The sequence below is a fragment of the Pogona vitticeps genome, chromosome 1 (assembly GCF_051106095.1).
Source record: "Pogona vitticeps strain Pit_001003342236 chromosome 1, PviZW2.1, whole genome shotgun sequence".
NCBI classification, from domain to species: Eukaryota; Metazoa; Chordata; class Lepidosauria; order Squamata; family Agamidae; genus Pogona; species Pogona vitticeps.
In genome coordinates, this window is record NC_135783.1 from 267967103 (window position 1) to 267989890 (window position 22788).

Sequence of the window (22788 nt, forward strand, 5' to 3'; positions counted from 1 at the left end):
TATGATTTTTCAGGATGCTCGTAATATAAACCCTACCCCAAAAATAAGCCCCAATAAAGTGAAACCCCGCCCTCCACTATTGTGCAGCAACCAGAAAAAGATGACATGACTGTATTTGAATATATGTAGATTGTACATAAAAATTTAAAATTCTCCTGAAAATAAGCCCTAATGCGTTTTCTGGAGCAAAAATTAATATAAGACCCTGTCTTATTTTCAGGAAAATACGGTAGTATAGCAGCTTTAGGTAATTTGTGCACCCTGTTCCCACTTTCTCTAAGCTTCTATCCTGATCAATTTTTAAAATAAAACGAGTCCCAAAAACTGGAGCAAGGGAGCTGTTCTCAGAAATGCAGCACAATTTGCTGCTTCTCTCTGTTTTAATACCAAACCAAGAAGAGGGAATTGAAAGACTGGGTCTGACACTTTGACCTTTCTTTCCATATTCTATGTTAGTCTGCATATAAACAACTGGAAAACAGGGTTTGAATCCTCATTTGGCCATGGAAACTCACCGGGGGAGTGGAACTGGTAAAACCACTCCTTAAATATCTCACTTACCTTGAAAGCCCTTTTAGGGTTGCTGTAACTTGGTTCCAACTTGAGGGCACAGAACACACACAAAAGTGCCTGGGGAAGGGAATTCTTATCAGTCAAAACAACTGCTCTCTTTTGTCTTGGGACCCTACTATTGTTACGTATTTCCATTTGCTATAAAATGCAGAGAACATGTTTTGAAGCAGAAGAGACATCTACCCACTCTTGTAATTTTCTAGGAATTTAGATGTGAAATAAGTTTGTCAGAAGAACAATGCCATTCAAAATCAGGGAGTACTAGATTTTCTGAACCCAAAATAGAATTCTTTCCAGTTTCTAAGTTTCCATATAAAGAATAAATGATATTTAGGCGTGTTTGGAAAAAATCAATTCCAGGTTTTTCTGGCAGCCTAATTTTACTACTTCTGTGCAACCATCCTGGCAAATCCTGTAAGGGCCCCTGGCCATTCTTATTCATTGAGATCAAAGACATTTTCTGCCACCACCTTGTCAGAAGTTTAACAAGTACTAAGAAATTATGGGTCAGACTAAGAAAATGTCTGTAAGTTGTTTAGAGGATGCTCATGTAATTCCTTTTGTTTAAACAGGGATGCTGTTCAGCTCAATGTAATTGCAACACAACAACTTCTCTTCTTGGCTCAGAGGATGAAGAATCTTGAAGTGTTTATCCATGTTTCAACAGCATATGCATACTGCAACCAAAAGCACATTGATGAAGTTATCTATCCACCTCCAGTTGATCCTAAGAAATTGATAGATTCTCTGGAGTATGTTGTGTTTTCAAAATGTTGGAAATTTTCTTTTGAACTGATAAAAATGCTCATTCTTGGATCTTTGTTCTGAACTTGATGAGACTTACTAATAATTTGAGATGATTAATTTGTATATGGTATATAAGTAGCTAATATTATTTTGAAACTTAGTAAACCAGATGAGTATCAAATATGGCATATATTTTACTAGTTTTAAAACATTAATTGACCTATTCTCTTTTAAAAAATTAAGTATAGGCTAATCTTCTGCATTGGCTTATGACGTATTGGAAGCATCTCTGCTTAGTACTATGGCTTACTTTGGAAACAGAGCACAGGTTGACATTTAGCTTGCTTGCTTAAATGTACTGGCTTTGATCCAGATCTTGTCTTCCTCTCATGGAAGGGCTTCTGATCAGAGCTGGTTTCTGATCTGTAAGCATTTCAGATGATGGAAGAAGAAAAGGAGGTGAATTATTGCTGATGCCTCCTTTCCTTGTGCCCCCTCTGTACCTTCACCAAAACTATTCCAAATGTGTGGGACCTTTTGGAGCATCATGGGAGATGTCACTGGAGGCTGTAATCAGGAATAAAAGAGTTTTTAATAGCCAAAAATTGCCATCAGATCAGTTCCCATGGTAGCAATCCAGTGATGATTTTTGGCTCTCCTACCACCTTGGGGTCCTAAAAGATTTCCCCAAGGAAAAAGGGAACCTTGGGGAGTCTTGGAACCTGAAGATGGAGGACAGGAAGCTTTCAATTAACTTAAATTAAATATTCCCATTGTGTGATGATGACATCATCCTTTGTACACTGTAAGTTTGTGGATGAGGATTTTGCTCACTGTTGCATAATTCAAGCAAAGTTTGAGTGTATTGGTTGTTGTGGGTTTTTCGTGCTCCTCGGCCATGTTCTGAAAGTTGTTCTTCCTAACGTTTCACCAGTCTCTGTGGCCAGCATCTTCACCTGGTTATAGCAAACTTCTACATGGAGCATTTCGAAAGACCTGCCCAGGCTTTGCACCCACAGTCTGGTTCTGATATGTGGATGACACCTTTGCAATTTGGAGCCACAGCGAAGAAAAATTGGAAGAATTTCTGAACCATCTCAACAGCATCCACCCAAATATACAATTCACCATGGGAAAAGAAATAGAGGGCCAACTCCCGTTCTTAGATGTCATGGTCCTACGCAAAACTGACCTCCGACTGGGAGACAAGGTCTACAGAAAACCCACCCACACAGACCGGTACCTACACAAAAATTCCAACCACCACCCACAGCAAAAAAGAGGCATAAGACACTGGTAGACCGTGCAAATTGGAACTGTGAAGCTCAGTTTCTCAGCACTGAACTCAACCATCTGAATTGGGGCCTACAGGCAAATTCCTACTCTAAAAATGAAATCACAAGAGCCATCAAACCAAGAAAACAACACCGAACTTAAGAAAAACAGCCACCCACAAATAAAGTATTTCTGCTATACATCAAAGGGGTCATGGACCGCATGGGGAAACTTTTGAAAAAACACAACCAACAAACAGTATTCAAGCCCACCACAAAAATACAACAAATGTTACGGTCAGCAAAGGACAGAAGGGACCCCCTGACCACTGCAGGAGTATACCAGATACCTTGCAGTTGTGCCCAGGTATATATTGGAACCACAAAAGGAAGCATCCACACCAGAATCAAAGAACATGAGAGACATTGTAGACTAAAACAACCAGAAAAATCTGCATTAGCTGAACATGCCCTAAAACAAGCTGGACATGAAATTCTATTTTGAAATACTGGACAACACCCGCAATCATTATGTTAGACTGCACAGGAAAGCCATTGAAATCCACAAGCACCAGCAGAACTTCAACAAAAAAGAGGAAAGTTTGAAACTCAACAAAACTTGGATCCCAGCTCTGAAAAATACAGCGTACAACAGGTCCACGAACTCTATCCAGCCACAAGGACCAGGGATCACTACACATAAAAGACCAGCTAATGACACCCATCAATCACAGTGACGGATACTCTCTCCTCCTTATCACAACAATACACTCACAACAAGACACACTAATCACCTATCTCCTGAAAAGGAGAAAAGCCTATCTCACAGCCATAAATAATCCACTCCCAAGCAAACTACACCAGAGCACAGAAGATGCCAGCCACAGAGACTGGCGAAACGTTAGGAAGAACAACCTTCAGAACCCAGCCAAAGAGCCCGAAAACCCCACAACAACCATTAGATCCCAGCCATGAAAGCCTTCGCGAATACTTTGAGTGTATTCCTCACTTGTCATTTGAATTTATTTCTCATTTGTCAGTAAAGACCCCCTAGCATGATTCTTGCAGGGGGCATATGCACACACTAAGCCAGAGTGCACATACCCCTAAGAATTGGGGCAGAGACTTTTACTAGTGAGAAATGGACCAAAACTTACATCTTTGTTTACATTATACAACAGCAAGCAGGGTTCCAAAAAATGAAGGACCAATCCTGTTCATTATGCTTACCTGCATAACACTGTTGTAGCTTTTAGTGATGATTTGTTATATGTTGAAAAGTTAGTATAGGCATGTCCAATTGTGCACTGGGTAACATGACTGATGTGGGATGGGAGGCATAATGAAAAGGATTTTGGTGAAGTACTCTTAAGCTTGATCATTTAATCCTTTTGATTATGAAAATACACTTTTTATTTTGTTTTTGGTAGGGCAGTATTTCTAAATTTATTTAGTTCATGTAGGAACCGGCTTTAGATTCTTAGTACTAACAAATCCTAGTGTTTTTATGAAATCAGTTCTTTAAAATACAATGGTTAGCATGATTTTTTGCCTGGAAATGGTCACTTCTACATATATGTGTGTTCAGAAAGCAACATATGGTAAGGCATGATGATTTGTCTTATGTGGTGGAAATGTGTTTTTGTTTTTGTTTTTAAATATGTGAGTAAAAAAAACTCCCATCATTTTAGATATTGTGAGTTAGAGTAGCTATGCAGGATATTAATTAATAAATACTTTATTTCTTTAGGTGGATGGATGACAGCCTAGTGAATGATATTACACCAAAACTATTAGGAGACAGACCTAATACTTACACCTATACGAAAGCCTTAGCAGAATACATTGTACACCAGGAAGGTTCAAAATTAAATGTAGCCATCATAAGGCCATCAATTGTGGGTGCCAGCTGGAAGGAACCTTTCCCAGTAAGTAGGTTTTTATTAACTTTTAGAACCACATGGTGATATTCTTGGTGCTTAACTACTATTGAATTTTCAGCTGTCTGTATTGGTAGATAAATGTCAAATTGTGTGAAAAGTGGAGCACCATATCTCAATAAGCCCATGCCATGTTATAAAATTTGGTGCAAAGGAAAGTTGTGGAATTGATGGATATAGACCAATATTGACTAATGATACAGTTGAATTCTTCTAAAGAATTATAGTCCTGTGCCATAAGAAAATCATGCTTTTGGTTTATGTTCCAGTGGCAATGAATGTGCAATTATTATTCATTGATAATAGTACAGTGGTGCCTCACAAGACGATTGCCTCGCAGGACGATTAATCCGCAAGATTATTGGTTTTTGCGATCGCTGTTGCGCTTCGCAAGACGATGTTTTCTATGGACGATTTTCGCAAGATGATTTCCCCCCATTGGAATGCATTACAGTGGACCCTCGACTTACAGACGGCTCAACTTACAGACTTTTCGAGTTACAGACTTCTCTGGCCGCAAAATTTAGGTTCGACTTGCAGCCGGAGAATCGACCTACAGACCAGAAAAAAAACAAAATGGAACAAAAACGGAACAAAAACAGCCGGTTACGGATTTATTGGTTTTCAATGCATTGTAGGTCAATGGAGACTCGACCTACAGACTTTTCGACCTGCAGCCACCGTTCCAATATGGATTAATTCCGTAAGTAGAGGGTCCACTGTAAATAGATTTCAGTGCATTCCAATGGGGAACCGCATTCTGCAAGACAATGTTTTCTATGGATGATTTTTGCAAGACGACAATTTTTCCATTGGAACACATTAAATAGATTTCAGTGCATTCCAGTGGGGAACCGCGTTTCGCAAGACAATGTTTTCGCAAGACAGCGTTTTTCGTGGAACGAATTAACATCATCTTGCGAGGCACCACTGTATTACACATTAACAGAATATTTTCTAAGTAGTCTTTTGACTGGGAGATATTCCCCTTGTTGTAACTCTTATTCTTGTAGAAATGCTTCTCATTATTTTAACCTCCAAAATATATTTATGCTTAACAGATAAATTTCCGAACAGTTGTCAGAAGTTCAGAATAGCTGATTGTTTTACAGAGTAGCTATACTTGCACAGAATAGTAAACAACAATACAGACATGTGTGGCTTTTTTCCACTAGTGCAAGGAGTAAAACAAAAAAAACATTGTCCAATTGTCTTGTCCAAACCAGGAATCTGGGCTTTTCCCTTCTAAATCAGGATTCCTAGGCCTTGTTTATTTGTCATAAGTAAGGCAGAATCCTTGCTTGTTTGATAGTTTAACAAATCAACTCCTTGCTTGCTTGTTGGTTTGGGAAGTCAGTTTCTAGGTACAGTGGTGCCCCGCTAGACGATTACCTCGCAAAACGGTATATTCGCTAGACGATTTTTTGTGATCGCTATAGCGTTTTGCAAAACGGTGTTTCCTGTGGGCAATTTTTGCTGGATGATGTTTTGGTCTGTGCTTCACAAGAGGTTTTGGGGGGGGGGGGCGCGTTTTTCACAAGACGACGATTTTGACAGCTGAGTCTGCGCTTCACAAAATGGGTGTTTTCGGGACTGTTTTTTTTGCAAGACAGCGATTTTGACAGCTGATCCGTGCTTCGCAAAACGGTTTTCCTATGGGCAATGTTCACAAAACGACAACAATTTTTCCCCATTCCAATGGGAAACCGTGTTTCGCAAGACAGTGTTTTTGCAAAACAGCAATTTTCGCAGAACGAATTAACATCGTCTTGCGGGGCACCACTGTATCATCAAGTCAATTCTGACTTATGGTGACTGTGAATGAGTAACCTCCAGAAGATCCTGTCATTAATAGCCTTGCTCAGCTTTTGAAAACTGAAGGCTGTGAGGGGTTTTTTGAGACAATCCATCTCATATTTGGTCTTCCTCTTTTCCTGCTGCCTTCAACTCTCCCCAGCATTATTGTCTTTTCTAATGAGTATTGTCTTCATGCGATGTGTCCACCACATTAGTTCAATTATTTTTTGCTTCTAGAGATAGCTCAGTCTTGATGTTATCTAGTAGTCACTTATTTGTCATTCTGGTGGTACATGGTATCTGCAAAGCTTCCTTCTAGAATAAAATTTCAGATGAATCTATTTTTTCCCCAATGAGTTTTCTTCACTTTCTGGCTTTTACATGGAATGCAATCAGTACATAAGATTTTGGTCATGGTCTTCAGTAACCCATCCTTACACTCTAGAGTCTTTTCCAGTTCCTTCATAGTTCCACTGCCATGTATCAGTCTTCATCTAATTTCTGCAGTCTTTGTTTGTTTGTTTGATTTATACCCTGCTCCATCTGGCAACCAGGCCACTCTGGGCGGCTAACAACAAGATAAACAGTACAGTATCAAAACAGGATTTTTTAAAAAAAATAATACATTCATACATTCAACAAATATAATAACCAGCAGGGATTGATGGTTGAACCAAAGTTTATAAAATCTTTAATAATTTTAATTTGTTCATGACCAGTAATAAAGTTATGTAATTCTTCTCTGTTCATGGTTTTGTTTCTTAATATTCTGCTGCAGTCTTTCTTTTGCACGTCTTTCACCTTTGTCAGAAGTCTTTTAAAATCATTGCTGCTTTCTGATAGTAATACAGTGTCATCTGCATATCCCAAATTATTAATATTTCTTCTACCAGTGTTCACTGCTCCTTCATTTGGATCAAATTTCACTGTGATTTTATGTGGACAGATTGAGGGGCATACAGTAGCTGAAATCCTGTTGCTTGGCATAGTAAGTCATGAGTAGACTAAGCCCACTGAATCAGTGAAGTTGGCTCACCAAATTCCCATTGCTTCAATAGCCTTACTCTAATTACAACTTACTATGCTAAGTAACAGGATTTCAGCCATTAACTAATATGTTTACCTGTGGGAAACCATGCTGTTTCTCTGCATTCTGTTATAAAGTGTCCTGCCCATGGTATAGGTTGTGCATCAGGACAGTCAGATATTGTGACTCACTCTTCGTGTTCCGACTCTTCGTGACCCCATGGACCAGAGCATGCCAGGTCCTCCTGTCTTCCACTGTCTCCTGGAGTCTGGTCAAATTCATGTTGGTAGACCATTTTTTGCACTCTCCTCTTTCACCCTCATTATGAGGTAATTTAATTCCTCCTCACCTTCTGCCATCAGAGTGGTATCATCATATCTGAGGTTGTTGATATTTCTTCCGGCAATCTTAATTCCGGCATAGGATTCCTCCAGTCCAGCCTTTTGCATGATGTATTCTGCATATAAGTTAAATAAGCCGGTGGACAATACACAGCCTTGTTGTACTCCTTTCCCAATTTTGAACCAATCAGTTGTTCCATATCCAGTTCTAACTGCTGCTTCCTGTCCCACGTATAGGTTTCTCAGGAGATAAAGTGGTCAGGGACTCCCATTTCTTTAAGGACTTGCCATAGTTTGCTGTGGTCCACACAGTCAAAGGCTTTTGGGTAGTCAGTGAAGCAGAAGGTAGATGTTTTTCTGGAACTCTCTGGCTTTCTCCATAAACAGCACGTGTTAGCAGTTTGGTCTCTAGTTTCTCTGCGCGTTCGAAATCCAGCTTGTTCTTCTGGAGTTCTCAGTCCACATACTGCTGAAGCCTGCCTTGTAGGATTTTGAGCATAACCTTGCTAGCATGTGAAATGAGTGCAGTTGTACAGTAGTTGGAGCATTCTTTGGCACTGCCCTTCTTTGGGATTGGGATGTAGACTGGTCTTTTCCAATCCTCTGGCCACTGCTGAGTTTTCTAAACTTGCTAGCATATTGAGTGTAGCACTCTAACAGTGTCATCTTTTAAGATTTTAAATAGTTCCATTGGAATGCCAATCACCTCCACTGGCCTTGTTATTAGCCATGCTTTCTAAGGCCCACTTGACTTCACTCTCCAGGATGTCTGGCTCAAGTCAACACTATCTGGGTCGTCTGGGACATCCAGATCTTTCTGGTATAATTCCTCTGTGTATTCTTGCCACCTCTTCTTGATATCTTCTGCTTCTGTGAGTACCCTCCTATTTTTGTCATGTCCATCTTTGCGCGAAATGTTCCTCTAATATCTCCAATTTTTCTGAACAGATCTCTAGTCTTTCCCTTTCTATTATTTTCCTCGATTTCTTTGCACTGTTCATTTAAGAAGGCCCTTTTGTCTCTCCTTGCTATTCTTTGGAAGTCTGCATTCCATTTTCTGTAACTTTCCCCATCTTCCTTGCATTTTGTTTCCCTTATCTTCTCTGCTATTTGTAAAGCCCCGTTGGACAGCCACTTTGCTTTCTTGCATTTCCTTTTCTTTGGAGTGGTTTTTCTTGCTGCCTTCTGTACAATGTTAAGAGCCTCCGTCCAAAGTTCTTCAGGCACTGTGGCTACCAAATCTAGTTCCTTAAATCTGTTCTTCACTTCCACTGTGTATTCATAAGGGATTTGGTTTAGATTATACCTGACTAGCCCAGTGGTTTTTCCTACTCTGTTCAGTTTAAGCTTGAATTTTGCTATGAGACGCTGATGATCAGAGCCACAGTCAGCTCCAAGTCTTGTTTTTGCTGACTATATAGAACTTCTCCATCTTTGCTTGAAGAGAATATAATCAATCCTGTTTCGGTATTGCCCATCTAATGATTTCCATGTGTAGAGTCGCCTCTTGTATTGTTGGAAAATGGTGATACATGGCGAAGCGCCTTTTCCCACCTAGATCTACCCGAATCACTTGTTTTAGCCAGGAAAGACGGCTGAGGGGCCTAACGCTGAGAGAGGCCTGGAAAGAAAGAACAAGAAACCGGGCCTTCTCGGCAGTGGCCCCTCGACTATGGAACACCTTGCCGCCAGAAATCACCCTGGCACCCTCACTGGGTGTTTTTAAGAGTCATTTAAAGACCTGGCTCTTCAGGCAGGCCTTCCCTCCAGTCAACACCTGATTTTCTTTTTCCTTTAGCTTTCTCCCATCTTGATCTTCTAGTTTGCAGATTTAATTATGTGATTGATTTATATATACCTGATGATTTTATTTGATTGTATTTTATAATGTTTTATTCTTTTTTGTAAGTCATCCCGAGTAGACTCTGTCTAGAGGGGCAGGGTAGAAATTGAATAATAAATAAATAAAATAAAAATAAAAGAGTGTTTGTGATGACCAGCTTGTTCTCTTGACAAAACTCTATTAGCCTTTGCCCTGCTTCATTTTGAACTCCAAGGCCAAACTTTCCTGTTCCTTTTATCTCTTGACTCCCTACTTGAGCATTCCAATCGCCTATAATGAGAAGAACATCTTTCTTTGGTGTCAGTTCTAGAAGGTGTTGTAAGTCTTCATAGAATTGGTCGAATTCAGCCTCTTCAGCATCGGTGATTGGTGCATTAACTTGGATTACTGTGATGTTGAAAGGTCTGCCTTGGATTCATATTGAAATCATTCTCTCATTTTTGAGATTGTATCCCAGTACAGCTTTACCCACTCTTTTGTTGACTATGAGGGCTACTCCATTTCTTCTACAGGATTCTTTCCTACAATAGTATATACGATTTTCTGAATTGAATTTGCCCATTCCCATCCATTTTAGTTCACTGACGCCCAAGATGTCAGTGTTTATTCTTGCCATCTCCTCTTTGACCACATCCAGCTTACGAAGGTTCATAAGCAGCAGCTTTTCATAATTCACAAAGTCAAAAGCTTTGGTGCAATCTACATATTTTAGGCTGATTTTCTTCTAAAATTCTTTGGTACATTCCAGTAGCCAACATATTTTTGTGATATGATCTGTACTGCCTCTTCCTTTTCTGAATCCAGTTTGAACATCTGGCATTTCTTCCTCTATCTGTGGTAAAAATATTTGTTGTAAAACCTTGAGCATCATTTTTTTTTGGCATGGGATATTAATGTAATGGCCTCATACTGTACTCTTTGGCATCTCCTTTCTTGGGAATTGGAATGTTTGCTGAATGTTTGCAGCCTGTGGGGCAGTGTTTTGTTTTCCATATTTGGTTGCAGGTTGATGTTAGAATTTTTACAGATACAGTGATACCTTGCAAGACGACGACCCCGCTGAACGACAAATCCGCATAACTATGACTTTTTGCGATAGCTTTAGCAATTCGCAAAACAGTCATTCCAATGGGGGATTTTCGCTGGACGTTGATTAGGTCCGTGCTTTGCGAACTGTTTGTTCACAAGATGACGATTTTTACAGCTGATGATTGGCTTCACAAAATGGCTGTCCTGTGTTTTCCGGACCCATGCTTTGCAGGACTGCCATTTTTATGGCTGATCGGCGCTCGCAAAATGGCTTTCCTATGGGCAGTCTTCGCTGGACGATGAGGTTTTTTTCCCCATTGGAACGCATTAAACCGGGTTTCAATGCATTCCAGTGGGGAAACAGATTTCGCATGACGACAATTTTGCTAAACAGCGATTTCAATGGGACAGATTATCGTTGTCATGCGGGGCACCACTGTACATTCTCTATGGCTTGGAACAGTTGTATTGATATTGTGTCTACTCCTGGTGATTTATTTCTTCCAAGTGCCTTAAGAGCATCTTGTACTTTGTGTTTAGCGTCTTCATCACAGAATTCTTCTTCAAAGAAATCTGTTATCTTTGTATCCCTTCTGTATAGTTCTTTAGTGTATTGTTTCTATTTCTATATTCTGTCATGATCAGATAATATGTTTCCCTGTTGATCTTTCAACATCCCAAAATTTGCTTTAAATTTTTGATTTCTTGAATGTAATGGAAGAAATAGCATCACACTTCCAAGACTTTGGAATTGTCTGATTTAAAATGTCCTATACTTGTCTATCTCAGTTCAATCATATCAAGTATTGCAGTGTTTAAACATTCAAATTCTTGTTTTGAGCATACCTTGATTCATGCTTTTTATGTTCCGTATTGCAATCGTAGTGTTGTGATGCAGCATCAGACTTTCCTTTTGCCTCTGTGCAAATAATTTCATAGACATCCTTTTTGCTTGAATTGTTTCTTTAGTGACAGCATTATTTATACTTGTTCTGCAATAGTTGAGAAGGGCCTTCCAGCCTTGGAATCTCATCTTCCAGCAATATCTCTTCGTAGGCTTCTTTAAAATTTCTTATTATAGTTATAAAATATTCAGAAGTGTTAATCACTGCCTTCTGCATAGCACTGATAAGAGTTAGATTGTGTGTCACTGTTATTGCTTGTTAAATTACCCCTATTAGTGTCACTTTCAACTAATGTTGCTCAGTAACTGTCCTTCAGAAGTTTCTCTACCCCCATCAACTTAGCAATGTCAATCAATAAATATTGTAACTCTTCTTCTTTTTCCCCCAATAGGGCTGGATTGATAACTTTAATGGACCTAGTGGCCTTTTTATTGCTGTAAGTAATATGCAGATAAACATGTTTTCTGTGAAAATCAGAGGTGATTTGAAATGACTTTCTTATTGTGTGCCTTCTGTTTTAAGGCAGGAAAAGGAATTCTTCGAACAATGCGAGCCTCCAACAATGCAGTGGCAGATCTTATTCCAGTAGATGTAGTCATCAACACAACTATAGCTGCTGCTTGGTATTCGGGAGTTAATAGGTATAACAGGTGACAACGCAGTTTTTAAACGAAATAAGCAGTGTGTATATTATATTACACTGTAGGTTTCTGCTTTTAAATGTGATAGTGTTGTTTGTCCTCACAGCCACAAAGAAATTAAAACTTCATCTTGCTGTGCTAGACTGCATTATCACAGCTTCTGTGCACATGTTCTTGGATAGGCAGCCATATTATAACCTGTTCTTTTTAGCCAACAGACAACTCATGTTCCAGGTAAGGCAGTGGCTCTTTCCTACCATTTTGGAAGGAGGCATCCTCCCTTGTGCTTAAACCATGGGCCAGCTCTACCTGACCTAAAATGTAGGACAAGACTCTGTGGTGTGCAACTTCCAAGGGGTTTCAAGAAGAATGGACAGTAGATGTGCACTGTAATTGTATTGTTTCAAAGTCTTCTGAAATACTTCACACAGGGTAGGGTATAAGAAAGATTAAAAGCAACACATACTGATCACAACTTCATGACAATAAAGGCCAGCTGGAGTTTCTCCCCACTACCCATGGAGCACCCCAGATGCCTAGGGATATCTTAGCCTAAAAGCGGCCATACTCTACTCACACTGGTTCCATTTAACTTTAATCATGTAGGCAGTGAAGTAATACTGTATGGCAATTCAGTGAAGATAAGCAAATCAGTGAATGTGGAGGAGAGGATTGTACAACCAAATTAGAAGCTGAATGAGAGAAATAAGTGAACCAGTAAGATGAGAAATAATCAAAATAAAAGTAATCCTTAAGGGTGCTTCCATACCTGCTCAGGAAAGTGCAGAAACCAATATATATTATTCCTGCAAAGCTGTTGGAAGAGGAGATCAACAGAAAGTTTTAAAGTGTTACCAGCAATACTAATCATGCTTTGCTTGATTGAAAAGCAATAGTGAGTCTCCTGAGTCTGTATTGAGACTGTATACAAAGCTGAAGCAAATCCAGATCATGGTTATCAGTAATGAGTGGAATTATGCTTTCTGAACAGTTATGTTGTCCTTTTCCTCTGGTGACCTAGAACTAGTATACAATCACTAGAGTGCCAAAACCTGATGTTGATTCCTCCCTGTCTTTGTGCTGAGTGTTGTACATGACTTTCAACCAGATTGCATTCCTGAATTTAATGAAAACATGCTGAAAGTGTTCAGATAAAAGCAGTAAAGAAGTGTACTCAGGTTCCTTGACAATAGTGTGTATAGCTAAAACAGTGGGAATAATGTGGCAGACAAAATATCATATGCTGGAAGAAAATATCCTGTTTAAATGCCTGTTACAATAAAAGTTTGCGTCAGGCCTCTTTAGAGTCTGCATGGATGTGTTCCTGCTGGCTTTCAGGAACCGATATAATAGCCTTGAGCAGAGATGCATTTTTTCAGTTGCATTTGTGTTTGGGCTCATTCTTGGAAGACCTTGGAGATTACCAGGATGTGCTTTGAGTAGACAGGTGTTACTGTCCAAACTGCATATAACAAAGTCCAGTGCTAGGAAGTTCTTGGGTGACATTAGGCTTACCCACAAAAGACACTTCTATTCTGTGTCTTATTTGAGTAATTTCTTAATCTGCTCAAATCATTTGAAATATGGTGCTTTAAAGTTGGTGTTTATGCTTGGCTACTGCTTTGTATTACTGTCTGTGTCTGTTAAAATTGATGAGTTTTCTGTTGTGTAATTCCTTTTGTTTCTGATCTTGCAAACTGTTTTTTGTGTTGAGAGAAGAGTTGATAGGGCAACATTTTTTTGTTTTCCAGACCAAGAAATATTATGATATACAACTGTACAACTGGTGGCACGAATCCCTTCCGCTGGGGTGAAGTTGGTAGGTCTTGTTTTTTCCCCTCTCCAGTGTTGTTATGATTCTTAAAATTACCTCTTTTGTAAAGCTTTAGAAAGTTCATGTATCAGGTATCTAAACATTTTTAAAAATCCCTTTAGAAATAGAATAGTAATTGCTTTGAGCTTCTCTGTGTCCTTGCATCCTGAATGCAAGTAGTACAGTATTACAAATAAATGTCCCCATCTGCTCTCTCCGTAGATAGATGTTAGTCTCGCCATTCACAGCATTATAGGACTAAATTATAGGGAAGAGGAGTAGCTTGATAGTCACACGTTTAAAATACTAATGCACCTTGGTGGCCTAGTGAACAAAAAGTGAAAGAAGGCAAATTTATTAATTGAGCATTGTGATAATTCAATATGAATCTTTAATTTTTTTATTTTTTATTAGCTAGAGTGAAACAGTAGAATTCTTAAACACACTAAAATATAGGACCAGGAATCTATGCAGGAGGCAGAGTGTTAGGAGAGATGGACAGACCTCCCTATTCCCATTTATTGATTTGTTAAAACTATCATATGCAAACTTGTGTGTTTATCCTAATGTACACATTTTGGCATGCAGTTCCACCTAATACATATCTTTTTGCTGTGTCCCCTAACACAACACCACTATGTACAATATTTTAATATACTGTACATATTTCTGGGTCCTTCTATAATGTATATATGTTGATATCAGATAGTGGCATCACAAAATTGAGAAAGCTATGGCTATTAAAGTTTAATTATGTTTTTCTTCCTGCATTGCTCCACGAATTAAGAAAATAAAATTAAAAAGAGCAACTTGAACTGATTCTTTGTTCCTAGCCAAAAAGTCTACTTCTCCCTGAACCATGATAATTGCATTTATTATATACAAACTTAGCTTTGTGTAAAACCTATCTGATTGGCAGCCCTATGAGCTAATAGATTTACTGAAATTGGAGGGCTCACTTGTAGAAAAACCCACAAATATTTTGCTTTGTTTTTTTAAAATCTCAACATTTTGGAGTATGTGATATACTAAGTGTTGTCATACTTCATTGCAAGTCTGTTTGGTTTTAAAATCCCTATATATTAAATTCAGTTGTAGCTTGTCCCTCTTCTGTGCCTGACCTATCTTTTCAAAATATTTATCGCAGTCTTTGTAAATATAACATGTATTAGTTAATGCATTAAGATTACATTGTCTATACAGATCATACAGTTTATCTATGAGTTCTATGGGAGTTTTTTAGTGGATTATATAACTTGTCAGTTTTTGAGCATTTTCTTTTGCAGAAAAAGGTGAATTTATGTTGGCCAATTCAAGTTAAGAGAATAGAGCTTTACTGGTCCACACCTGTAGGCTGGGAATGTAAATGGCATTTTAATGAAAACGATCATTACTTTTAACATGAATACATACCCTGTTTCCCCGAAAATAAGACCTAATCTGATAATAAGCTCTAGTATGATTTTTCAGGATGCTTATAATATAAGCCCTACCCCCAAAATAAGCCCCAATTAAGTGAAACCCTGCCCTCCACCATTGTGCAGCAACCAGAAGATGACATGACTGTATTTGAGTAAATTTAGTTTGTTTTACATGAAAAAAATAAAACGTCCCCCGGAAAAGAAACTCAAATGTGGTTTTTTGAGTAAAAATTAATATAAGACCCTATCTTATTTTGGGGGAAATATGGTACAATACTTGAACTAATTTAAAAGGTAAATTAAAGTTTGTAGTGTAGTATACTAGGTATTTTAAATTAGGTTGTAGCACATGGTACTGTAGATGTCAGCTTTTGAAATTGAGTTCACAGTTTTAATAATTAATTAGAAAAGGGAAGCCGCAGTGGATGGGAAATTTACCAGTACAAAGTAGGACCAAAGAGAGAGTCTTCATAAAGTGACAAACTATTCACCTAAATAAATGTTTAATACTACTAGTTAATGGATAATGTTTAGGAAGTATATGTTTTAATTAAGTGAGTGTTGTACCGTATGTTGTGATTGCCATGGAAGTCCGTTATATTTACATGGTTATTATCAAAGCTGTTACGCAACTTTTCTTTCTTAGAATACCATGTAATATCCACTTTCAAGAGGAATCCTCTCGAACAGGCCTTCAGACGGCCCAATGTAAATCTAACCTCCAATCACCTTTTATATCACTACTGGATTGCTGTAAGCCATAAGGCCCCAGCATTCCTGTATGATACCTACCTCAGGATTACTGGAAGAAGTCCAAGGTAATGGTGACTAGCTCTGTCTTGTGTCCCTTTGGCTTTTTAGAAAACCATGTTTACACAATTAACACATTAACTAAACTTTTCTTTCCTTGTAATTTTGGTTGAATGAACCATTCAGTCCCAGGAGATGCCTGAACTCAAGTCTTCTGTATCTGGCAACATTGAAAATGATGTACTATGGATCTTACATTAAATAGCTAAACTATCCACGCGGCTAGGGCTGATTGAATTTACTACCAACTGTGGATTCATTATTTGAACAAGAGCTACTCAAAACATTTTGACCCTTATTTTTCCTACAGAGTGTTACCTAAATTTGATTTTCAAGAGGAATCCTTTAGAACAAGCAGTAAGGCGTCCCAATATTAAACTCCAGTCCAACCCTCTTATACATCATTATTGGACTACAGTCGCTCACATACTTCCTGCGTTGTTATACGATGTTGTTCTCAGGTTGACAGGTCAGAAACCGTGGTAAGAAAGAAAGGGCTAATTTTTTGCTGGAAAGATGGTGGAAGCTTGTTGGCGGTGTAGATCAATGGCATGAGCTTTTATCTTAGATTTACTAATAGAAGAATCAACAATAACAGTAAAAGAGCTAGATGTTTCTTAGATCTTAGAGACTGCATGATGTTCACTTTGTCATAATGACTCCAGCAACCCCTGTCAGTGACTAAGCTCTCTGATACCATCTTACTCTTGGCACTGTTATTGAAATTATAAGCTGAAATGGATGGAGTGGAAGAAACACAAAAAGTCACAATAACAGTTTAAAAAACATAAATAAATGATGCAAGTCACAACGCATTATATATCACCATCATTTGGCTTATAATTCTTTTGGCTTTTTTCTTAAGTGGGCAAAAAGTATTTTAGCTGATCAACATAATATAATTTACTCTTTCTATTTAAAAATTATAAAAATTGTGCCATTTTAAAGCTTCCTTTTGCAGAATTGATGTGAACGCTTGTACAACCATTATCACCACCACCATCAAGATCTAATGGAGCATTAAAAATGTCAACTTATGTTCTTTCATAGTCAAAATAGTATTTGGCAAGGAGTAGGAAGCAATAATTCTCTTTTTAAAAATAATATCATAATTTTACTATGTCTTTGACTTGAGAAACTTGTTCATGTGACACTGCAAACTCCTCTAACCAGATCAATACATCTTCCTAAGGTTTAGTTTATTTAGCAGAATCTGATATTGCTTCTAGTCTCAGCAATTTCTGTCATGCTTCAGTTGAAAGGAAAAGGAAGTATTTAGAATTTCTTTTTTTATGGAGCTAAATGACTCTATACCATCTTCCTGGCTGCTCATATCAGACTTGTAATATTTATGTTCCTTAAACCAGCCATACTGCATATAAAGTTATGGAGAACCACTTTTGTGTTCAAGAATTTGCTTTAATTTCAGTTTCTTTAATTCTGTGCCCCTGAACAACATTTTATTTACGCTCAGGAACTGATAGTATTTGAACATTATTTAACACAGTCTGAAATCATTTCCCAGTTTTTACAATCTATTACCATAAGTTTTTAATAATAATCACATGCTGTCAAGTTCGTCCCAACCTATAGTGACCTTTTCCAAGATTTCCTAGGTGTAGAATACTCAGATGTGATTTACTATTCCCTTCTTCTGGGGGTGCTCTGGGACAACATAGCTTGCCTAGGGCTATATGGACTGACTCTTCTCCTGGGAGGCAGAGTACAGAGTCAGACTCCCAGCCTCTGACTCTACAGCCGGGTATCTGACTCCCTGGGCTATCTTGCCAGCAGCATTGGTTCCTATTAAGGGTGACATATGACCCAGCAACTGTGTCCCTTGAGGAGCTGACGATGTAAAAAGTGATTAAGGAGAAAGAAATCCTTATCTTTTTTTACTTCTTGCATCTTCCTGGCCAGTCTCATTTTAAAAAAAAATATTCCAGCAAACACAGCAGTGGCACCAGGACTGGAATACTTTAGATGCTGCCTGCCTAGAAAGACATATGTACTCATATTTTAATCGTAGTAATAAACACCAGACTTACACTAGAAGTTATATTAAGATTTTTTCCTGTTTATCATAGTTTCCTGGTGCTTCCACTATGCTTGCTGGGATCAAAAGAATGGTAAAGGTTAGCAGGTGGACCAGCCAGCATAAGGAGCTGAGGTTGTGAGAATTGATTGCATGAAGAGAAACTTGAAAAGGATAATTTCACTTTCCTCTCTCACTTCTTACATCATCAGTTCCTAAAGGGACATTTGTCATCCTTATTGGCAAATGAATACACTTTCCTGTTTGTCTTTGTCCATGTAAAATAATTGCTGTTTCCTCTAACAGTGACCTAATCAGTGTTATTAGGGGTTGGGTTTTTGTAATTTTCAGCCCTAGAAATCACCTAGAACTTTCCAGGCAGACTGTGAGAAGAGAAGAAAGAAGGCAAAATAGAGATCTTCCTATTGCTATTGTCTGCTTCACTGCACATATTGAAATGAGGGTCAGATAAGATAAAATGTACAGCTGTTGCCTGAGAATTGTTCATTTACATAAGGAATAAGAAAGTAGCCCTTACTAAGCACACTTTTTATAAACTGAGCTATATTTGAATGCAATTAACTTCTTATTGTAAAAATGCTTGTTTATATTCAGTATTTTCTGTTCTGCTGAATTTTATGTTTATGAATGTTTGGAAGAAAGAGCTGTATCTGAGCTCTTCATAATATGGGTGAGACGTACATTTTCCATTGATGCAGCTCAAATATTGTTCAGGTACTTAGAAGAAATGCATCAAAAACTATTTTAGCAAAAAAATTGTATAGTTTCATTTACTTTGTATTATCTTTTTCATGGCTAGTTTGTATTTAGGATGTATCTCTTCTTTTTAATAGCTGTCTGTCAATTGTACTTTATTTCTTTAAACTTCAGTGTAATTATTTAGCTTAGAATTTGCCCATTCTGTTTACTCTAAAGGAGTTACTATGATTTATGTACTGAAAACCTTAACTTTCCCCAAACTGGTTCATATTGATGCTGATCTTCTTTTCTCTTCATTACTATACTTTTCATTTTCCCTGCTCTTTATAATCCACGTCTTTCTCTATAAGGATCAGGTTGGAAACAGTTGTGTAGAATAGTTGTTTCATTTGGACTGTAGGCCGCCAGGACCAATAGAATGAGTTGCTATTGACTTGTTGCAATAAGGCGATGTACAGCAGAAGTAATTTTTCCTACATGTTTTTGCTGGATTCAAATTCATTCATAGTAATATTATTTTAAAGCTGCTTTCCAACTTGATTCTGATAATGGAATTCACTTTATTAATCCCAGGTACTTGTTGTTCCCCTGGCTAAGCAATGAATACTGATAGAATATTTCTGCATATTTTAAGTAGTAAGCATTTAAACTGGTGCAGTGCACTGTGTTAGTGTAGCAGGTGATTATCTGAAAAAGAGAAAAACAGTGATTATCCAGGAAAAGGAAAAAAATGGTTTTCTAAGAAAGACATGTTCATAATTTTCTTCTGTGTCATAAGACTACAAATGATCCTCACATGAGTCTCTTCCATGTGAATTATGTGTGGATTATAGTATTTCATAGGAATTTGCCCTTTGATGAAACTGTCTTCAGATTTTCCCAGGATTTGGGAGGGAGAACAGAGAGAAAGAGAGAGCATATGTCCCTAACCCTTATAATTTATTTAGAGACTGAGGTTATGCTTCAGTCAAGCCAGAATGCTAATGGATATATTTTTTAATATACTTTTTCACCTTGCAGTGAAGACTACTTAGTTTGATTCCTATCCTTCCTTTTTCAGCTCCTCATCTCCCTCCATACTAAATGCTTCTAAATCTATGTGTAAAATCTAGCTTTACAGTAAGTATAAGCATGCCATTGTTGACTTGTTTCAAAATGTTGAAACTGTTATGCAGAAATATTCTAGTTATACTGAATCTATTTGAATGCATTTGAATTATAAGCACATTGCATAGTCCTGCATTTAAATACTGTACTCTGTGTGGGCAGTTTACTTATGTGTAGCTTCTGCATGTCATCTCCTTGAATAACATATTTCCCTGGACTATAGGATGATGAAAACAATAACACGTCTTCACAAGGTTATGATGCTATTAGAGTACTTCACTAGTAATTCTTGGGACTGGAACACAGACAACGTAAATATGCTTATGAACCAGTTGGGCCCTGAAGACAAAAAGGCAAGTAATGTTTATGTTGGTTTTACTTTGCTTAAATACTATATGCATAACAGTAATATGTAAAACATTTCAAAAAAGGAATAGAATGAAAGCAGGCTTAAAATAAGTAACAGTGAGAAGATAAAGCAGTACGATAATGCGCTCTCTAGTGGAGTGGTGGGCAACTTTGCAGGGTTGAAGGCCTCGTTTTTTATTTATTTATTTATTTATTTATTTATTGGACTTATATACCGCCCCATAGCGCTACAAGCACTCTCCGGGCGGTTTACAATTTAATTATACAGGCTACACATTGCCCCCCCAGCAAGCTGGGTACTCATTTTACCGACCTTGGAAGGATGGAAGGCTGAGTCAGCCTTGAGCCGGCTACCTGGGATTTGAACCCCAGGTTGTGAGCACAGTTTTTTTAGCTGCAGTACAGCGTTTTAACCACTGCACCACTGAGGCTCCTTTTTCTGTCCTTGAGATCCTTTGAAGGCTAGATGGACTGCCAAAAATGGTGGAGGGACAATAAACAACTGGTATTTGTTATGTAAACACTAGGAGGTGAATCAATGCTCCTGAAAGCTTTATTTTATTGTATTTTAGTTCAGTTTGCTGACAGGAAACATTCGGCAGCGAGTAAAGGAGTGTAATGGACTTGGACCTGCATGTGGCCCCAGGCTTTCCCTTGCTCATCCCTACCTTTAATACCTTGACTGTATTCTCCTTTTTCCAAAACTGACTTAACTCTAGAAACTTTGTCTGGAGTAGGTTTTCCAGTATGTTTAACTAATGCAGATAGGTTTAAGATTCATTCTCTCTCCTTATCTTGAATAAATGGGTTTCCTAATACTGCTATTTAGATTAGGTACTATGGATTAGTTGTGGCAATGAATATGATTTTTATGTGTCACTGAGAAATAAATGTCATCTATTGTGCTCTTGAACTTAAAAACTATGTTGCTTTTTAAAATTTTAATACTAATTGCAGGCATTTAATTTTGATGTTCGACAATTACACTGGGCAGAATACATGGAAAACTATTGCATGGGCACTAAAAAATATGTACTAAATGAGGAAATGTCAGGACTTCCTGCAGCTCGGAAACACCTGAACAAGTATGTATATTTTGTATCTTTATTCTCTAACCTTATATGCACTTTGCTTGGCCATTGTGAAAAAAAGCATACTAGTGTGAATTTTTCTTGCCTGTCAACAATGGAACGGCACATTCTAGAGCCTACTAGTATTCCTCTTAGGAAATAAATTGACAAGTAATTGCCAGAAAATAGTTGCAAGTTGTGGGATACTTGGATGAGTAATACTATGAGTGAGAAAGATCTTGGAATTGTTGTAGATCAAAGGCTGAAAAATGAGCCAAGAGTGTGATGTGGCTGCAAAAAAGACAAATACTATTTTAGGATGCATTAACCGAAGTGTAGTCTCCAGATCCCATGAGGTACTAGTTCCCCTCTATTCAGCACTGGTTAGGCCTCATCTCAAGTACTGTGTCCTTCTTAAGGTACACTTTAAGGATGCCAAGAAACTGGAGCAAATTCAGAGGAGGGCAACTAGGATGATCAGGGGACTAAAGGCTAAAAGAACTGGGCATGTTTAGACTTGAGAAAAGAAGATTGAGGGGAGATAAGATAGCATTTTTCAAATACTTGAAATGTAGTACAGAGGAGAGGCAGGATTTATTCTTGATCTTCCCAGAGTCCAGGGCATGTAATAATGAGTTCAAGCTACAGGAAACCAGATTTAGGCTGAATATCAGGAAAAACGTCTTAACTGTTAAAGTAGTATAGCAGTGGAACCAATTACCTTGGAAAGTGGTGAGTGCCCCAATGCTGGAAGCCTTCAAGAGAAAATTGGACAACCGTCTGCCAGATTTGCTTTGACTTGGATTCCTTCATTGAGCAAGGAATTGGACTTGATGATCTTATAGGCCCCTTCCAACTTAATTATTCTGTGATTCTAATCCTGCTAGGTATCTTCCAGGCTCAGTCCTCTATCAGCCATATATTCCTCCAGAGGGACAGGTGATGGCAAATGTCTTTCTGAAAATATTCAAAATGCTTGCAGCAGTTTAAAATATTAATCTCAGTATCATCCACTTTCTGGCATCTGTATCAGATGTGCTTTCCCAAAACCATATTTCAGCAGAAGGTTGGTAGTGAAAGCCACTTGGAGCATTTCTACTTCTTTAAACATGGTGGATCGGCTGTGTATTGATAAGTGGCATGGTAGTTACTCAGTCTGTTAATGCATTTGTTTCTGTTGGTGTCAGAAACTATTAGTCTGTGGCCTTCTTGCTAAGAATGGAAGAAGTCATATTTTTTGAGTAAACATTAAGCTCCTTGCCTATTAGATATAAATCTCTACCTGTAATCATGATGGAAACATTGCAAACGCAGGCAGTTAAGCTA

At 38.1% G+C, this 22788-nt stretch overlaps 1 protein-coding gene across 8 annotated transcripts in view; it reads left to right on the forward strand.

The window, feature by feature from the left end:
• Positions 1–22788, forward strand: part of FAR1 (fatty acyl-CoA reductase 1) — a 55430-nt gene that overhangs the window by 27576 nt on the left and 5066 nt on the right. For 3 of the 8 annotated variants that reach the window (XM_020797185.3, XM_020797186.3, XM_020797180.3), the window contains exons 4-11: positions 1146–1325; positions 4345–4522; positions 11868–11912; positions 11999–12126; positions 13869–13936; positions 15998–16169; positions 20247–20376; positions 21350–21477. In XM_020797185.3, the coding sequence (XP_020652844.1) occupies positions 1146–1325; positions 4345–4522; positions 11868–11912; positions 11999–12126; positions 13869–13936; positions 15998–16169; positions 20247–20376; positions 21350–21477 (1029 nt within the window). Of the gene's footprint in view, positions 1–1145; positions 1326–4344; positions 4523–11867; positions 11913–11998; positions 12127–13868; positions 13937–15997; positions 16170–16471; positions 16644–20246; positions 20377–21349; positions 21478–22788 lie in introns of all 8 variants that reach the window. The other 5 variants (XM_078383973.1, XM_078383975.1, XM_020797183.3 and 2 more) reach the window with 3 other exon arrangements.